At 33.7% G+C, this 17,244-nt stretch overlaps 5 protein-coding genes across 7 annotated transcripts; 2 read left to right on the top strand and 3 right to left on the bottom strand.

The window, feature by feature from the left end:
* Nucleotides 1,980–3,850, top strand: LOC109358138 (tetraspanin-2-like). The gene is made up of 2 exons (XM_019602213.1): nucleotides 1,980–2,602; nucleotides 3,285–3,850. Exons 1-2 carry the CDS (start codon nucleotides 2,105–2,107, stop codon nucleotides 3,594–3,596), a joined length of 810 nt encoding a protein of 269 aa, XP_019457758.1. The 5' UTR covers nucleotides 1,980–2,104; the 3' UTR covers nucleotides 3,597–3,850.
* On the bottom strand, nucleotides 4,464–6,271 carry LOC109358599 (venom phosphodiesterase 2-like). Of its 2 annotated transcripts, none has more exons than XM_019602924.1 (2): nucleotides 6,071–6,271; nucleotides 4,464–6,037 (listed from the first exon to the last, which is right to left on the bottom strand). In XM_019602924.1, exons 1-2 carry the CDS (start codon nucleotides 6,199–6,201, stop codon nucleotides 4,819–4,821), a joined length of 1,350 nt encoding a protein of 449 aa, XP_019458469.1. In that variant the 5' UTR covers nucleotides 6,202–6,271; the 3' UTR covers nucleotides 4,464–4,818. The 2 variants fall into 2 exon arrangements, with proteins under 2 accessions (XP_019458469.1, XP_019458468.1); XM_019602923.1 differs by having other exon boundaries at nucleotides 4,464–4,664; nucleotides 4,717–6,270.
* Nucleotides 7,328–11,345, top strand: LOC109358931 (protein OSB3, chloroplastic/mitochondrial-like). 2 transcript variants are annotated; one of them, XM_019603433.1, is made up of 15 exons: nucleotides 7,328–7,829; nucleotides 8,126–8,259; nucleotides 8,350–8,488; nucleotides 8,599–8,702; nucleotides 8,789–8,930; nucleotides 9,196–9,260; nucleotides 9,361–9,508; nucleotides 9,670–9,734; nucleotides 9,836–9,983; nucleotides 10,166–10,230; nucleotides 10,331–10,478; nucleotides 10,657–10,721; nucleotides 10,822–10,969; nucleotides 11,111–11,157; nucleotides 11,254–11,345. In XM_019603433.1, the coding sequence occupies exons 1-14, from the start codon at nucleotides 7,361–7,363 to the stop codon at nucleotides 11,155–11,157; spliced, it is 1,887 nt and encodes a 628-aa protein (XP_019458978.1). In that variant the 5' UTR covers nucleotides 7,328–7,360; the 3' UTR covers nucleotides 11,254–11,345. The 2 variants fall into 2 exon arrangements, with proteins under 2 accessions (XP_019458978.1, XP_019458979.1); XM_019603434.1 differs by lacking the exons at nucleotides 9,196–9,260; nucleotides 9,361–9,508 and having other exon boundaries at nucleotides 7,330–7,829.
* Nucleotides 11,939–13,080, bottom strand: LOC109358080 (phospholipase A2-alpha-like). The gene is made up of 4 exons (XM_019602153.1): nucleotides 12,901–13,080; nucleotides 12,779–12,821; nucleotides 12,515–12,640; nucleotides 11,939–12,256 (listed from the first exon to the last, which is right to left on the bottom strand). Exons 1-4 carry the CDS (start codon nucleotides 13,030–13,032, stop codon nucleotides 12,081–12,083), a joined length of 477 nt encoding a protein of 158 aa, XP_019457698.1. The 5' UTR covers nucleotides 13,033–13,080; the 3' UTR covers nucleotides 11,939–12,080.
* LOC109357766 (sodium transporter HKT1) lies at nucleotides 13,901–17,205 on the bottom strand. Its single transcript, XM_019601807.1, has 3 exons — nucleotides 15,964–17,205; nucleotides 14,275–14,499; nucleotides 13,901–14,132 (listed from the first exon to the last, which is right to left on the bottom strand). Exons 1-3 carry the CDS (start codon nucleotides 17,157–17,159, stop codon nucleotides 13,934–13,936), a joined length of 1,620 nt encoding a protein of 539 aa, XP_019457352.1. The 5' UTR covers nucleotides 17,160–17,205; the 3' UTR covers nucleotides 13,901–13,933.

Here is a 17,244-nt window from a genome sequence, read left to right as displayed (position 1 = left end):
TGACAACTTCTTAATTAAAGGAGGATAATATGATAAACTATAGTTGCCACCACCTTAAGCATTGTATCACTATAAAAAAAAGGAATAACTTTCTTGTAGCAATATTTTTAGTGAGAATTATAGGTTTAGGTTGAACTTAAAGAAACCACTTCTCTAATGATGAATAGACTTGGCTGAACACATGTTTATATTGCGCTTTCGTAATCAACTTTTATTGGTAGCATAGTTACATAGCAAAGAACTTAATCACGTAACTAGTAGAGCAAAATCAAACAAGGACCACCATTTTTTCTGGTGGAAAAATAAATGATGTCACATTATTCCACACATATTTCTTTACCCTAGTTTTTCCTTCAGTCAATGTCATCTTGAATGTGGTGTTTAACACACCTTTCTACTTTGCTTTCCTCCCTCGTTGTTATGTCATTGATGACAAATAAATCAATATTAGGGGACAGTGATCACCTCTCACACACGATGTTTCACTCCGTGTCTCAAACCAATTAAAGTGTTATTTTTTATTTTTAAAAATATTTTTTTATTCACGTGTTAACATATAATTAGCTTGAGAAAGGAAATAAGATACAGTTGGGGATACAGGTAATCTCCATCTAATATTATGACAAGGATATTGTTGGAGCAAGTAAACTTGTATATTAATATAATTGATATGCACGGCAAGGTGCACCATACTATTACTTCCATTATATCACTATGTAATAGCCATCAAGGAAAAGTGCACATAGCTCAAATCTTAGCTTTGATTTTGACCCTTTTGCAAAATGATATTGCTGTTTAATATTGAGTTCTTGTTGAAAGAATATGCAAGATAATCAAGAACAAATTAAAGGTTGGCATCCATGGGTTCAACTAAATCATGGCTAGTTAGGCATCCACATATGCTATTATTTCATTTCATATATAGTCCAGAAAGAAAGGGGACCATTGAAGTGGGGAATATTCAATATATATGCTCCTTTTGCTTGATGTTGATTTCTGAATCAAACAAAAATATCAACTTGTCATGTCTGAACATTAATTGGATTTGGAGAGACATGTTATATATATATATATATATATATGCACTAAAACCAATAATGTTTGAGTCGGAAACATCTACGGGTATGTAAAGCTAATTCTCTAAACAAATATTTTTCCATCCATAATACTCAAATCCAAAACCTTACTTAAGGGGAATCAAACAATTAAACATGTAATACTTGAACCAACACTCATCGGTAACCAATTCGAAGTTTCGGATAAAGAAAGGAGAATTTCCACCCTCATGAAAACGAATTACATTGCAAAGTGGGCTTCACTTTTCACAAAAATAGGCCATTGAAGTTTAAGATCGACGGGCTGGGCTATGTTACAACTTACAGGGCTAGTCAATGGGCCCGGGTTAATCTCCAGACCTCCTTTATTTGGGCTTTGTCTGTTCTGAATGTTGCTGCCGACTTTAATATTGTTAATTTAGTTAAGAATTTATAAGCTCATATTAATGGGAATAAATATCTCAATGAAACACTGTGTGTGATACAACAAGTTCAGCTCCTCTCATAGAGGAACAAGCACAAGTACTTGATTTTTAAAATGATATTTACTAAATTTATTTTATCATCTCTTACAATCTGCCTGTAATATGTGATTTACTTTTCAATATGTCCCATTCATGTAAAGATGTCGAATCAAGAGTATCTGTTGGCTCATGACAACGGAAAAAGTTGGATTGCGACTCTAATACCATGTTAAGATTTTATGTAATTGACAATGAAAGAAGTAGCCCAAAATATATTTAAACAATTCCATAGACAATATAGTAGACGGTGTGAGACTTAAATACTTAAATACTTAAACATTGATACAAATAACGTGGAAGATTTAGAAAAGCAAACTAGAGAGAGATAAAAGATAAACCCTTTTCCCAATTTGAGTTCTTACCCCACACCATCTTGATCTATGTAGCCCTCCACCTAAGTCCACCTGCCAAGTGCAAACCACACTCCAAATCTCTCTCCAACCCTCTTGCAAAGTTGCAGCCTTAAACTCAGTGACTCAGTTCCAATAGCCAATAACCCTTTTTGCAAAGTAAAGTAAAGCAAAGATGGGTGTAAGCAACAACATCACTGCACTTTTGAACTTCATAGCACTCTTAGCTTCAATACCAATCATAGCAGCAGGAACATGGCTAGCATCAAAGCCTGACAATGAATGCATTCACAACTTCCGTTGGCCAGTCCTTATACTTGGCATACTCATCCTCTTTGTTTCACTTGCTGGCTTTATTGGTGCATATTGGAACAAACAAGGACTTTTGGCCTTTTACCTTTTTTGCATGGCTATCCTTATAGCTCTTCTCCTTGTTCTTCTTGTCTTTGCATTTGTTGTTACAAGACCTAATGGAACTTACCATGTCCTTGGAAGAGGGTATGAGGAGTCTAGGCTTGATGGCTTCTCTGCATGGTTGAGGAACAGTGTTACTAATGATGAAAGTTGGCATAAGATAAGGACTTGTTTGACTCATTCTAGTGTGTGCACTAAACTTACTCAGGATTATGTCACTGCTGATCACTTCTTCAACTCTCATATCTCTCCTTTACAGGTATGTCTCTCTATCGTTTTACTTGCTAAAAAGTCACTTACAGTACAGAAATTTGCCTTCTTTGCCACATTTTGTTGTTAAACAAAAGGTGGGTTTTCTTCCTTTGTATCATGGAAATATAGGCTTAATGCTGATAACAGAACTATAGTCCTTGTATTTGTTGACTTTGTTCATTATTACAAGTGTTTCTTCTTTCAATTTAGTAACCTGAACCCTGCATTTTGTACTTGTTTAGTCACTAGTTTTCTCTTTCTTCCTCTAAAACAAATGAGATGTAATTTACTATAATTATTGTGCTGTCAAAAAAGTATTTGTTCACTTTATTCAGTAGCTCAGACTCACATTCATTAAGCATAGTCATACCCTAGTGTTGTGTGGGACATTGATCCTCAATATTCTATGGAAAGGATGATTGTACTCCCAGGCTAGAAAGTTCCATGCCAGCTGAAAAAGCTACAAACTACAAAGTGATTCACTACTTATGCACAAATATTGAAAATTTAGAGCACATTTAACTAACCAGCCAAGAATAGTTATGCACATTTATTTTTTTCTTTATTGCACACATGATAATAAAAGTTACATCTTTGTCAGAGTCTTGTCTTTGGTTTTTCACTAGAAAATAAAACTGTTATCAATCTTGTTAATCAATTCCCTACATTAATTGGTTATACAATTTCAGTCAGGATGTTGTAAACCTCCAAGTGCATGTGGATACAATTATGTGAACCCAATATTGTGGATCAACCCTTTGAGTCCTATGGCAGACCCTGATTGCTACTTATGGAACAATGATCAGACCCAACTGTGCTACAATTGCAATGCATGCAAGGCTGGTCTACTTGGTAACCTTAGAAAAGAGTGGAGGAGAGCCAATATCATATTGATTGTGGCTGTGGTCACACTCATCTCTGTCTACCTCATTGCCTGTAGTGCCTTCAAGAATGCTCAAACTGAAGACCTCTTCCGCCATTACAAACGCGGTTGGGTTTGATCCTATTAGGCTTTGTTTGGGATTTACGAGAATGAAATCCTGATTCTTAGCTTTTCTAGGAGTATATGGTTATTCTGTCTCAATGGTTTCTTACTTTTTTTGTTAGGAAAATTCTACAATGTGATATATCATATACCCATCACTATTTTACATTGAATATCACATCACTGAAGGTAACAATGATATTCTTGCATCGCTATATCCACACACGTTTTTACATTTACTTTATAACCATTAGTTATTCACCAAGAACACTGGTTATAAAGTAGATGAGAGAAGTTATGTTAAGGAAAAAAGGTGAGGATGTGAAATATTATATTTTACCTAGCCAATGTAATTAGTCCTTTTTATTCATTAACTCAGGGGCAGTGTAACTTTTAGTATAAACTTCAATGCCTAGTGATACAATCTTCACATGCATGCACATAGAGATCCCACTTTAGATGTATTTTTTAATTAATTGTGTGATCGGGCAAAACAAAAAGGCAACCGACACAACCGACTAGTGCATTGAAATTTGATTCTTCCATGAACCAAAAATAGATCTTCCCAAACTTCCATTTTGTTTATTCTGATTGAAGAGTACAAGAAAAACAGTGAACTCAGTTCTATTTGTGTGTCCAATGTGTGCAGCTCATTTAACAAGATAAGCCTTGACTTCTTGTGATTAGAAAAATGATATTTTGCATATTTTTTCTTATCACACATTTCTACCTATTAAAAGGTGAAATTTTATGTTGATAACTTTTTAATACATTTAACGTGTTGTTCACATAAAGAGAGCAATTACATCTTTTACAAATGGACATCAAGAAAATGTAAAAGCACAAAGAAAAGTTACACAAGTAGAATCATGCCAAGTCAATATTAGAGAGTAGCAATAATGAAAGTGCGGTATTCAAATATGTTCAGCAGCATGAAAGCTCAACTGCTAAAGCATGCTAATAATGACAGAGGACAAGGTTAAGTTTCTTTTACAAGTACCAAATAAGCCAATTTCCAGATACATTATCTTCAATATGCATTTCGAAATAAGGAAAACAAGCAGACAGATAAGGAAAATTACACCAATTTACAGATGTAAACAGTTCAATCTCAGCAGATTTCAGGTAAATGACACCAATTATTTCTGCAACATGACTTGATGTTCATAATTCTGAGCAATGCATCTCTCCTAGAGAAAACACAATGAAGTAGCTAAGCCATCAAATATGTAGTTTACCTATGCAGGAGGTAGAAGCGCAGACTCTGGAAATGAGGAAGACCCATTATTAGGCGCACCCTTTATGTTGAGGATGGAAGTAACCAAATTATAAATCTGGACATTCTCGAACGATGGTATCTTCTTCCCTCTTGCAAACTGAGGACCATGTCCAATGAAAATAGTCCTCATGGAGAAAAATGCATTGTCATAACCATGCGCGCCACCACATTCTTTAGTATCTGTTCTCTTCTGCTCAATCTTAAAACCTTCTTCAACCAAACCAATTATCGGCGGAATCCGATCACTTGCCGCATAATGAAGCCGTTTGGGCAGATCTTCCTTCAGATACACCCTCAACTTATTCCCATTTTCAACTTTCCCTGAACTCAGTCCTTCATTAATCTTAGCAACAACATCCGCCGCCACAAAACCAGGTGACGGCCGAATCGCTAGTAAAGGACTGTACGAATGTACCCATTCTGGCGGAATCACCAACCAAGGGGACAAATCATCTAAAAAGATAAGCTTTTTATCACAAGTACCAACCATGCCATGATCACCAACCATAACAATAGTAACATCCTCAAAAACCCCTCTTTGTTCCAAACCATGAATCAACCTCCCTATAACACTATCAATTCTAGCAACAGCTTCAGTGATTTCTAAATCATCAGGCCCAACCTGATGACCCTGATGATCAGGGTCCTCAAAATAAAGGGTTATGAAATCAGGAATCTCATCACTAGGCAAATCAAAATAGCCCAAAACAGTATCAACCCTATCCTCAAAAGGAACAGAAGAATTATAACGTTGACAAAATTGTAATGGGCAAGTCCAAGATCCTTTTTTTACCTCAGACCCAGGCCAGAAATAGGTAGCAGCCTTCAACCCATTGTTTATGACAGTCTCCCAAAGTGGTTGACCGAGCCACCACTTGGGTTGGTGGCTCTGCATAGTGAATTTATCTCCGGTGACGGGGTCGAAGAAGAAGTTGTTGATGATGCCGTGATGAGGAGGGTAGAGACCAGTGACGATGGAGTAATGGTTGGGGAAAGTGAGGGTTGGGAAGACAGGGATCAAGCCGTTTTGGGCTTCGGTGCCGTTTAAGATTAAACGATGAATGTTGGGTGTGGAGGTTTTGAATTGGTAACCAAATCGGAAACCGTCGGAGGAGATGAGAAGAACGACGGGTCGTTTGAGAGTAGTGAGAGAACGAGCGAAGGATGAAGATGATGAGGAAGAAGAGAAGAAGAGATAGGCGAATGCGAAGGAAGAAGAGATAGAAATGCAGGTGATGATGACAAGGGAAATGAACACAATTGCAGTGAAGGGTTTGCGAGAAGGAGTGAGAAGAGGTGTTCTTGAAGATGGCTCTGCTACTTCTTCTTCTTGAATAGCCATTTTTTCAGTAGTAGCCAACACACAAATCTGTGGGAACAAAAATAAGTCAATGGTACAGATTTCAGGAACACAGGAACTTGAGTTCTAAATGACCATAACAACTATTTTGACAGATGTAATTGTACTTTTTAAAGTTCGAGTTCTATTTTCGGGAGAAACATTTGTTAGGAAAACATTCTATCATGATTAATTCATTACCACAAAATATTCAATTTTGTTAGATACGGGCACTCTAATAACCATGGAAAACAAAAGATTGCATATCCTCCTCCTAATAATCTCGAAGTATATACATTTATTTATTTCATAAAGCAAGTGTATCTTAGTGATAAGACAAATATTTACCAGAAACCCTCAAATATTTTTGGAAACTTATAAGAATAGATGGAATGTGTTAAACTAATTCATGTTTTTCAATTTTAAACAATCAAATTAAAAAACACAAAATAATTATCCACTCTAATGGGTTATTGGAATCTCATTTATTAACTATATGTGAAAATAACTCATAATCCTTTACTTTAAACGCATGTTTGTTTATAATGTAAGTTTTTATCTTTTCTCAATATTTGATAAAACTCAACTCATAGGCCAAATCATGTAACCTATGTATAAGCTACTCATCTCGTTTTGCTTAATTTACTAGGTATGTCATCCTTTAAAGTCTTTTACACTCATATGCAATGATAAAATTGGAATTATCTTTACACATTTCTTAAACTAAGGTAATACATAAGCATACCTATCTTGTTCAAGTCCTCTTATTTTTTAAACTAATGTCCATAAAAAACATAATGACCTAAAATGGATAAAGAGAAGGGATTCACTTACTCTATTTTCCGTCGTGACCATCAATTTTAGAGAAATCAAATAATTTAAATTAGTGAATAAATATAAATTCTTAAATTTTCAAAGGATTAATAGAAAGTAAGTTAAAGGTTTTACTCTTGGAATAAAATGCAAAAAGTTTAAAATCCACATCCTGGTCTCATTTCTTCATTTCCAGCCCAAATCCTTGCACCCATTTAGACAATAATAGAAAAAAGGAACGTTAAAATTTAAAAAATAAATAAAATGGTAATGAAATTGGAGTAGGAAGGGTTTAAGAGGAGAGAAGAGGGTTTAGAAATTCGAATCGTTGTACTAAGCAGAACAAAAAATGAATCACTATTATTCTTATTCACTGCGGCGTGCAACGGTGGGAGTAATGACTCGACGTTACTCCTCCGTCACCGGAAAGAAATCGAAAGCCACTCGCCGCCCTAAAGAAATCCCATTTCAGCCGAGGGTTTCGAATTCCGTGAACCTGATCGGTGAGGTTATTATACCGGTTCAGTTCCAAACCGGTTCAGATGGAACCGCTTGGGCCTCCACCGTGATAAGTCGTGAACATTCTCCTCATTATGTATGGATTCCTTTGATATTTGAAGGTCATTTGGCTCACACTGCTATCTCTCATCTCAAACCTCATGATTTCATCCACATTGCTGGTCAACTCACTACTGATCCACCTCATTTCCCAATTCATCGTGAAAATACTCATACTAATGTTCAGGTTATGGTAAAATCACTCAATTTTGTTCAAGGATATCCCTTACAAAACAATGATGCTTCTCCAACTTCATCTGGTAATTTAATTTCATCTTTAATTACTTGGCATTAATATTCATTAGGCATAGTGCAAACGTTTTTTGAACAATAGTTATTGATATGCTGAAAGTTCAAGTTAAATATTTTGATAAACTTATTGCCTTACTTTTTACTGATTGTTCGATCACAGTTGAGGATATGTTGTTATGTCTTAACTGATATCTGGATTCTTTTCAGTTTTCGGTTGATTTGATGGTTTGTACGGTTTGTGCTTTAGCTACAATTGCCATGAACTTGATAAGCTTTTGGTAAAATGTTATTTCTATCTTATTAGAAAGTGAGAAGCATGAAATCAATCAATCGGCAGAGGATTTCAATTCCAAGCAAATCGAGGAGAATAACATTGATGAGCCTTGGAAGGATCTGCTTCTTAACCCTGGTGAATGGTGGGATGTACGTCTAACAAAGGTTAGAGAATTTCTTCGGTCTGCTTCTATTTGGAAATACTGATTATTCCTTCAAATTTTGTTTTCTGAAATTTGTTGCAACTAAATACAGAAGAAATCGAAAGGTGCTGCTTTTGAAAGAAAAAAAGATGGCGAGTTACTCTTTATTGATAGCTCAACTCCCAAATGGCTCGAAGAGAAGCTAGAGTTGTTGACGTTTGATTTGAAACCTGTATTGGAGTACTCCGCATGTAAGTTTAGGTTCATCAGATGTATCTCTTTACTCTCTTCTATTTTATAGTAACTCTCTAAGTGGGTCATTTGAACACTCCAATAATTTCCAATCTAATTAATTTGACAGCTGGTGCAAAGAAAAACCCAGCTCCTAACTTTGTAGCTTGGAGGGACCTTCTACAGGATTCAAAGCAGTGGTTTGATTTCCGTGACAGCAAACACAATGGATTGGTAGTGATCGATGACTTATCCTTAAGCATAAAATTTCTCTTTGATTAATTTACTTGGGGAGATTTTTTATATTTCTGTCTGCTTAGGTGAGTCCAAATTTCCCTGACTTCAAGCGCAAGGATGACAGTCTTTCCATCTGGCTTAACGGATCTCCAAAGTGGGTTTTACCAAAACTTGAAGCACTGGAGATTGATGTACCAGTTGTGAAACCCAAACAAGCAAATGCTGGTAAATGTCTATATAAAGTTTTAAACAATTTCCTTGCGCATGGTAGAGTTGGTTCTAGGAGATTGTCAGCATGGTTGGGTTAATATATATAAAGGAATTATTATTTTGAATATTTGTAGCTTAGAGATGCTCACCATTATTGCTTTTGCTCAATCTCATTTTGTTGTTGTTATGAAATTCAAGATTCTACATTTCCTATTTCCATTTATTTGTTCTGTTTTTCACCATATTATGTTCTGAGGTACTTGTCCCAACTTGGTTTTAGGTGATGAGTCATGGAATGATTTGCTGAATAACCCAATTAAATGGTGGGATAATAGATCAAATAAGGTATGCCAATTTTCTGATTTGTCCTTGGGTTTTAAATTTTCTGCCTGTTTATTTCATGATTAATTAGATTTTTTTATTGAGTTAATGCTTTGATCGTCAGAAAAATGAGAAAGGTCCTGACTTCAAGAACAAAGAAACTGGTGAGGCTCTGTGGCTTAATGGAGCTGCAAAGTGGGTTTTATCGAAACTTGAAGGAACAGAGATTGACGTACCGGTTGTTGAATCCAAACAAGCAACGACTGCTAAAGGTCTGTATAAACAACTTCCTTGCTCATACAGACCTTACTATGTTATTTTTGCTCAATCTCTCATTTTGTTGTTATGCAATGCAAGATTCTTCATTTCCTATTTCCATTTCCTGTTTTTCACCATATTATGTTCTGAGGTACATATCCCAACTTTGTTTTAGGTGATGAGTCATGGAATGATTTGCTGAATAACCCAGATAAATGGTGGGATAATAGATCAAATAAGGTATGCCAATTTTCTGACCTGTCCTTGGGTTTTGAATTCTCTGCCTGTTTATTTCATGATTAATTAGATTTTTTTTATTGAGTTAATGCTTTGATCGTCAGAAAAATGAGAAAGGTCCTGACTTCAAGAACAAAGAAACTGGTGAGGCTCTGTGGCTTAATGGAGCTCCAAAGTGGGTTTTATCTAAACTTGAAGGAACAGAGATTGACGTACCGGTTGTTGAATCCAAACAAGCAACAACTGGTAAAGGTCTGTATAAACAACAACTTCCTTGCTCATACAGACCTTACTATATTATTTTTGCTCAATCTCTCATTTTGTTGTTATGCAACACAAGATTCTTCATTTCCTATTTCCATTTATTTTTTCTTTTCCATTTCCTGTTTTTCACCATATTATGTTCTGAGGTACATATCCCAACTTGGTTTTAGGTGACGAGTCATGGAATGATTTGCTGAATAACCCAGATAAATGGTGGGATAAAAGATCCAATAAGGTAAGCCAATTTTCTGACCTGTCCTTGGGTTTTGAATTTTCTGCCTTTTTTTTCATGATTAGTTAGATTTTGTTTATTTAGTTAATGCTTTGATCATCAGAAAAATGAAAAATGTCCTGACTTCGAGCACAAAGTAACTGTTGAGGCTCTGTGGCTTAACGGAGCTCCCAAGTGGGTTTTATCTAAACTTGAAAGAACAGAGATTGATGTACCAATTGTAGAATCCAAACAAGCAAGTACCGGTAAAGGTCTGTATAAACAACTTCCTTGCTCATACATACCTTACTATATTATTTTTGCTCAATCTCTCAGTTTGTTGTTATGCAACGCAAGATTCTTCATTTCCTATTTCCATTTATTTTTTCTTTTCCTTTTTCTGTTCATCAAGTATTATGTTTTAAGGTACATGTCCCAACTTGGTTTTAGGTAATGAGTCGTGGAATGATTTGCTGAATAACCCAGATAAATGGTGGGATAATAGATCCAATAATGTAAGCCAATTTTCTGATCTGTCTTTGGGTTTTGAATTCTCTGCCTTTTTTTTCATGATTAGTTAGATTTTGTTTATTTAGTTAATGCTTTGATCATCAGAAAAATGAAAAATGTCCTGATTTCAAGCACAAAGAAACTGGTGAGACTCTGTGGCTTAACGTAGCTCCAAAGTGGATTTTATCTAAACTTGAAAGAGCAGAGATTGACGTACCAATTGTAGAATCCAAACAAGCAACTACTGGTAAAGGTCTGTATAAATAGCTTCCTTCCTTGCTCATACAGACATACTATATTATTTTTGCTCAATCTCTCATTTTGTTGTTATGAAACTCAAGATTCTTCATTTCCTATTTCCATTTATTTTTTCTTTTCCTTTTCCTGTTTTTAGGTAATGAGTCATTTAGTGATTTGGTGAAAAAAATTGTGGGATATTAGGTAAGCCAATTTTCTAATTTGCCCTCGGGTTTTAAATTTTCTGCTTGTTTTTTCATGCTTATTTACATTTTGTTTATTGAGTTCTTTGATCGTCAGAAAAATGAAAGAAGACCGACTTCTAGCACAAAGAAACCGGTGAAGCTCTGGCTCAATGGTTCACCAAGTTGGGTGTTACCAAAGTTGCCACCCGTAAAAGCCTAAACAAAATGTAGAAATTTGTAGGAAGCACAAGTCATAGAAAGAGAAGCAGGATATGAAGTCATTGACCAAGTTGGTTTTGCTCACTTTCTTTGTTTCACTTTCATGTAATTAAAACATGGGTTCCAAAAGTTATTGTTATTCTCATTTCTGCTCTGGGTATGATTGGTTGACTTGATAAGGCAGACATATCAACTGTTTCTAATTTGCAAATGCAATTTTCATCACAATTTTTGTTACTTATTCCACTTTTGTTACAAATTCTCATTATTGATAGTTTATTCAGATAACCATTCAGAATTGAAAGGGTCCTATTAAGAAGGATCACCTGTCCCAAGAAATCATGTCTTATCCTGTCTCTATTCGATCAAATTACACCAATTAACATAATTCTGTGTTTATAATTTTTTTGTTTAATTAAATGACATATTGTAATTGATGGGGAATACAAGGGGATACAATCTGGGATAGAGGATCTCCATTCCGTATTATCACAAGCGAATTAATTCCTCATTTAAAGCTATATAAACAAAGGATGTGTTTGCCCATTGCCTTGTATATTTTGGAGGTGGGACATACTGTGAAACCAAATCAATGAATAAATGAAAGCATTGGAATTTGATTAATTTGGTCAGAGAATATAGAAACCAAAAACATTAGGAAGAAAGATCAGAAAAATATATCTCTTTTGTTGAAACTTGAGAGAGGCATGGTAACAATACTATCTACGGCTTGTGGAGAACTCTTCCAGCTAACAAAGCAGCTTCCATAACAAGATGGATAACTTCAATAACATCATCCACTTCACATGTGTTTCCCTTGAATGTAGGTGCCCCTGAGTTCTTAAATTTGTTCATACACTTTATCAATGTTTGGCTGCACTCTTGGCTTATATAGTCATCTGCATAACACCACACTTTTATCACTAATGGCTTATTTTACTGAAAGCTTCATTGGTCTTTTCATACCAAAAGTTACACAAAAAATAAAATAATAATTAAGTTGTTGTTTCAAAGGGACTTGGTAATCCCACTTAAATCGGATCAGATCTGAGATTAGAACTATTCAATCAAATCTAGAAAACCCAAGTAATAATAATATAAGATGTTTCAATCAATCAACAAGGTATTAAAATATGTATAGAACACTGAACACTCACTGTTTTTGTCTTGAACACATTGATCATGGTTCATACAACAAGCATCAAGGCCATCACAAGGTCTCTCCCCAGGGCATCCACTATACAGAAGCCCACAATACTTTCCATATCTCAATAATGGTGGCACTGTGTCATATCATAGTAATAATAATAATAGTAATAAGACACTTGTTTTTATTATTAGTCCTCATAACATAATGACAAACATATCAAATCTTAATTCAATCATCTAAATTTTCAAAACAAGATTACAAAAAAATGAACCTGAGCAGAAGTTTGATTCACATTGTCTGCTGCAATCTTTGCTCTACATATGAAACAATATAAATGATATAAAAAAATGGTAATCTAATGAGTTAAAGGTTATTATTATGTTAGAAGTGTACCACAGAGACAGCTACACCAGTGGTTTGAGCTCCTATATTGAGTGCACATATGGGAATAATGGTTAACAAGTTGAAAGCAAAAGTGCAAGAAAAGAGTACTAGAGCATACTTGAATGACAGGACTAGAACCATTTTGTGTGTGGAAGAAAGGGTGAGATTAATAATATAAGTTTGTGTGCCTTGGTTTTGCTTAAAGGCACAGATTTGTAGGGTAGAGAATGTGAATGGAGGTAGTGGATTTGTTTTGGTTTGTAGTGCCTCGTGATTGTATTCTTGTCACTATTGCTAAATTCATTGTTCTTCTTGCTGCAATTCATTGTTTTATGTATTATTATTATTGCTTAATAAGTAAACAAGTTTTTTCACAACTACCATATTAAAATTTTAACTTTTATTAATGATGTGTGTTGTTGATAATTCATAGTAGTTGGTTAAATTTGTTCTACAAAATTACTCCAAAGTCTTATCTCAACTCCTGAACAACTTGGTTGGAAGTAATTAATAGAGAAATTTCATAAATATGTTTCCTCATCTTATATTAAATAAAGGAAATTTCCCCCCATATTTTGTAGAGTATTCTTTCATCTAATGAAAAAGAGTTTCATATTCTTTTGTCTCAAACTTATCACATTTAAGCTTACATTTAATTAAGCCTTACATTTTTTCTATATACAATATTGTTTTAGGGTGATTAAACATGTATCACCTCAATCCATTGTTAACCATGTTGCATAGTCAAACTGACAATAATTATTAATTATGAACATAATTTTTAATAATTGTTACACTTTGGAATCTCTCATAATCAAGTTATATGAACTTAGAAAATATGAGAGTATAAAAGAAAAGATTAAAAAAGGATAAGCAATTGTAGTAGTCTTTATTTGTGAGTTGATTTCTAGAGGCAAAAGGAAAGAAGACTTGAAAGTCATATTACAAGTGTATTTTATGACTTCCAACTTTTCTCTTTCCCTTAATTGCTTTCTTCAAAAATCAATTCACAAACAGATCTTCTAAAGTATTTAGTAAATATTTAGAGTAGGAGCCAGGCTTTGCCTCCATCCATGTTGAATTTCTTGAGCCTTCCGAAAAACATGACAATAATGAGAATGATCTTTCCTTCATTACTCCATTTTCCTACAAATCCAAACCACTTGTCTTCGCAGTTTGCCTCTGCATGCAACTGTCTTTTACAACTATATCCTGTTGTGAATCCCACGTTCCCATATGCACTGTCCATGTATATATACATATATCCAAACTTAATTTACACTAATATTAATTCTCTAAAATAAAAAATACAAATTTAATACTTAATATCATAAAATAAGAATGTGGATCGGAAATAATTAATATAAATGCATGTGATTGTACCTGATAACTTCAAGAACAATATTAAGGACGTTGAAATTGAGAGGATCGTCCTTCAATTTTTTCCTCTCAGTTATGCAGACTAGTATGATGAAGATGGTTAAATAGGAGAGTTGTGAGAGTATCAAGTTTTCTATAATTTTTCCCTTTCTCTTTTTTCTCCCACCACTTTCTGAATTATGTGCATTATCTTTAACAGGAAGAAAACTTGTGTATGGAGGAAGGTACCTATATACATGTTAACAAACGCACAATTAATATTAATGTGGTTATTATTTGAGGAAACTCACTCACGTTTAATTCAATTATATATATCATTTTTTATTTTCAAAAATTAAATCTATTTCCCTGATTTATGTTTAAAAGAGTGCAAGTATAGTAGTAATATAAACCTTAAGGGCATACACATAAACGGTGTTGTTTATAAAACAAGAAAAATGTTACACTTAATTACATCAAAAGTTAGACAATCATTCATGCATTGTGTAAAGTTTTTTCTATTAGTGAATCATTTATTATTCATATTTTAATTATTATTAATGTATTAATCATATAAAAAGTTTACAATGACATTATATACATATTATTCTCTTCTTTATAGTAAATTAAAACATACATTAAAACTTCCTAAATTGTTTGGTCAATAAAAAAGATTAATAAAATGAAGGGCTTAGTCAAATATTTGAGCAAGGATGAAAAACATCTATTATTGCTATTTTCTATTGTTAATACTTTTCTAGCTTTGGTAATTCTGTTAATAGATGAAAGACATCTATTATTGCTATTTGGTTTCAACCTGATTATAGGCTAATTTTGACTATTGATTTGTGGAGTTTAATATTGATCATTATTAGTATATAAATTGTACATTATCTATACCTTATCCACAATTATTATTCTTATTTAATAGTTAATTAGTTTAATTAGTTAATAATAAGTAACATGATCAATAATTCACTTATAAATAAAAAATCTTGTACTATAATGGATAGACTATTTTCTTTTACTTATAAATATGAAACTGATTCTGTTATTATAAAGAATATAAGTAACATGATATGGAGCCAAGTGGCTGGAAAACAAGGCACACAAAATGCTTTTTGAATTAGAAAATTGAATTTAATTGAAGCCAAATTTAAAAATGGAAATGATTAAGAAGGTGACAACAGGTATTACGTAACTGTAAAGAGTTGAAGTGTTGAACAAAAATATATATTTTTTAATTATAAAAACTAACTTAATTGATATTAAATTAAAAATGCAAATGATTTTGAGGGTGATAATAACTGGTAACAGGTATCACGTGACTGGAAAGAGTTCAAAGAATTCAAATACCAATTTATTTATTTTTATAATTTCTTCATGGCTTCTACTTGAAACATTTTAGTGGAAAATGTATACAAAACAAGAATGCGTTGCCTCATTTTATTGTTAAAGATTTACGAATTTCAGAGTAATATTTGAAAAATATCATATCATATCACTCACCTTTTATTCAAACCTCTTCTTATATGACTAATAAAGTGTTGATCATTTTAATTCTTATATGACTAATGATAAATAATTTGTTGACAGTATAAAAACACTTACATTATTAGTGTATACATATTAAATCTTTAGGATATTGGTGTTGAATTTGTATATATGATAATAAATATAATATGAAGAAGAGAGTGAGAAATAGAGACTAACATCATAACTGCAAATAATACCAAGATGGCAGGGGATATAATTGAAAGGTCCACAATGGTTTCTCCTGTGTGCCTTGAATTCACACATTGGAACAATATTCCAATGAATTTCTGATATCTATTCAATCCCACCAATGCTTCTGAATTCCAATCCATTGAACAAAACAACACAACTTGAACCACAACAATCCCAATAACAGTTGCTACCAAAAACATAGTGTGTTGTCTTGCAAGCAAGTGTTTGTACCCAACCTCTTCTGTATTCTTTAAAAGGTACTTACACTCTTTCTTCTTGTAAAATTTCCCCAAAACCCATATAATAAATTTCAAGGATGAAGGGTAGAGTGTATTCCCAAGAAGGATTTGAGGAATAAGCATAAGTAAGAGACCTGAATTGTTGCTAAAAACAACCATGTTTTCATTTGTTGGAACAAAGCCACAACTTGCAAAAGTTGAAACTATAGTAAAAACAGAAAATGTAAACATTTTTAGACCCTTGTTCTTTAGTACCTCTTTAGCACTAGGAATAACAACAAGGTAAAGGGACACCCCTATGACCCCTATAACATGGATAACTACAAGATAACTTAGAATTACAAAAAACAAATATTTCATAGATAAATACCTCAAGTTTTTATCTGTAGAACCCAAATAAGACTCATGAAATTCCTCAGGTTTGGAATTATCTGGACTAGATTTTGTGACTATTTCTAACTCAATTTGATCAACAATAATGGGTTGGTTTGGAGTACTAAGACGGCTATGTGAAGAAGCTATTTTATCCAACTCAGTTTTGAACTTGGACCTAATAAAATGAATCCCTATCATAGAGGTAAAAACTTCACCACCTATGAACATCAAAATGGTCATAACTATAAGTTGGGTGTTAGAAAAAACCTCCATTTCAACCGTGGCCATGCTTGAAACTGTAGTGGCAGAAACTGAGGTGAAGAACAAATCCAAAGTTGTAGGAGTAAAAGATGTTCTAGGCTTTAGAGCCTTAAGAACACCAAAGCCAAAAAATGAAAGAGAGATGAAATAGAAAATCTGAACCCATAATGGGTTTGCACTGCGGAGGATGAAGCGGCAAAAGCACGCACCTAGGAAGAAAATTGATTTGGTTAGTTGCTTAATATTTTGACATGAAGCACTACAAAGATGTTGCATCTTCTTGCCATAGCAACCATAAATCTTCATCTTTAGAGTGTCTTTTAATTTGTTTAAGTATATTGCCAATTAGTTTAGGTGTCGATAAAGGGTATTTAAAGAAATTTGTTGGCAA

This window comes from Lupinus angustifolius, chromosome LG10 (genome assembly GCF_001865875.1).
Source record: "Lupinus angustifolius cultivar Tanjil chromosome LG10, LupAngTanjil_v1.0, whole genome shotgun sequence".
NCBI lineage: Eukaryota > Viridiplantae > Streptophyta > Magnoliopsida > Fabales > Fabaceae > Lupinus > Lupinus angustifolius.
This window is presented reverse-complemented; position numbering and strand designations above follow the sequence as displayed.

Bases quoted from the DNA above. Each gene is read 5' to 3' on its own strand.
- LOC109358138 (XM_019602213.1), top strand. From the start codon at position 2,105: ATGGGTGTAAGCAACAACATCACTGCACTTTTGAACTTCATAGCACTC. The intron at 2,603-3,284 runs GTATGTCTCTCT...ATACAATTTCAG, and splicing joins CTCATATCTCTCCTTTACAG to TCAGGATGTTGTAAACCTCC.
- LOC109357766 (XM_019601807.1), bottom strand. From the start codon at position 17,159: ATGAAGATTTATGGTTGCTATGGCAAGAAGATGCAACATCTTTGTAGT. The intron at 14,500-15,963 runs GTTAGTCTCTAT...ACATGTATATAG, and splicing joins GTATTATTTGCAGTTATGAT to GTACCTTCCTCCATACACAA. The intron at 14,133-14,274 runs GTACAATCACAT...ATACATGGACAG, and splicing joins ATTGTTCTTGAAGTTATCAG to TGCATATGGGAACGTGGGAT.
- LOC109358080 (XM_019602153.1), bottom strand. From the start codon at position 13,032: ATGGTTCTAGTCCTGTCATTCAAGTATGCTCTAGTACTCTTTTCTTGC. The intron at 12,641-12,778 runs GTTCATTTTTTT...GATATGACACAG, and splicing joins TGAATCAAACTTCTGCTCAG to TGCCACCATTATTGAGATAT. The intron at 12,257-12,514 runs GTGAGTGTTCAG...GGTGTTATGCAG, and splicing joins ATGTGTTCAAGACAAAAACA to ATGACTATATAAGCCAAGAG.
- LOC109358599 (XM_019602923.1), bottom strand. From the start codon at position 6,201: ATGGCTATTCAAGAAGAAGAAGTAGCAGAGCCATCTTCAAGAACACCT.
- LOC109358931 (XM_019603433.1), top strand. From the start codon at position 7,361: ATGAATCACTATTATTCTTATTCACTGCGGCGTGCAACGGTGGGAGTA. The intron at 10,231-10,330 runs GTAAGCCAATTT...TTTGATCATCAG, and splicing joins GGGATAAAAGATCCAATAAG to AAAAATGAAAAATGTCCTGA. The intron at 10,970-11,110 runs GTCTGTATAAAT...TCCTGTTTTTAG, and splicing joins ACAAGCAACTACTGGTAAAG to GTAATGAGTCATTTAGTGAT.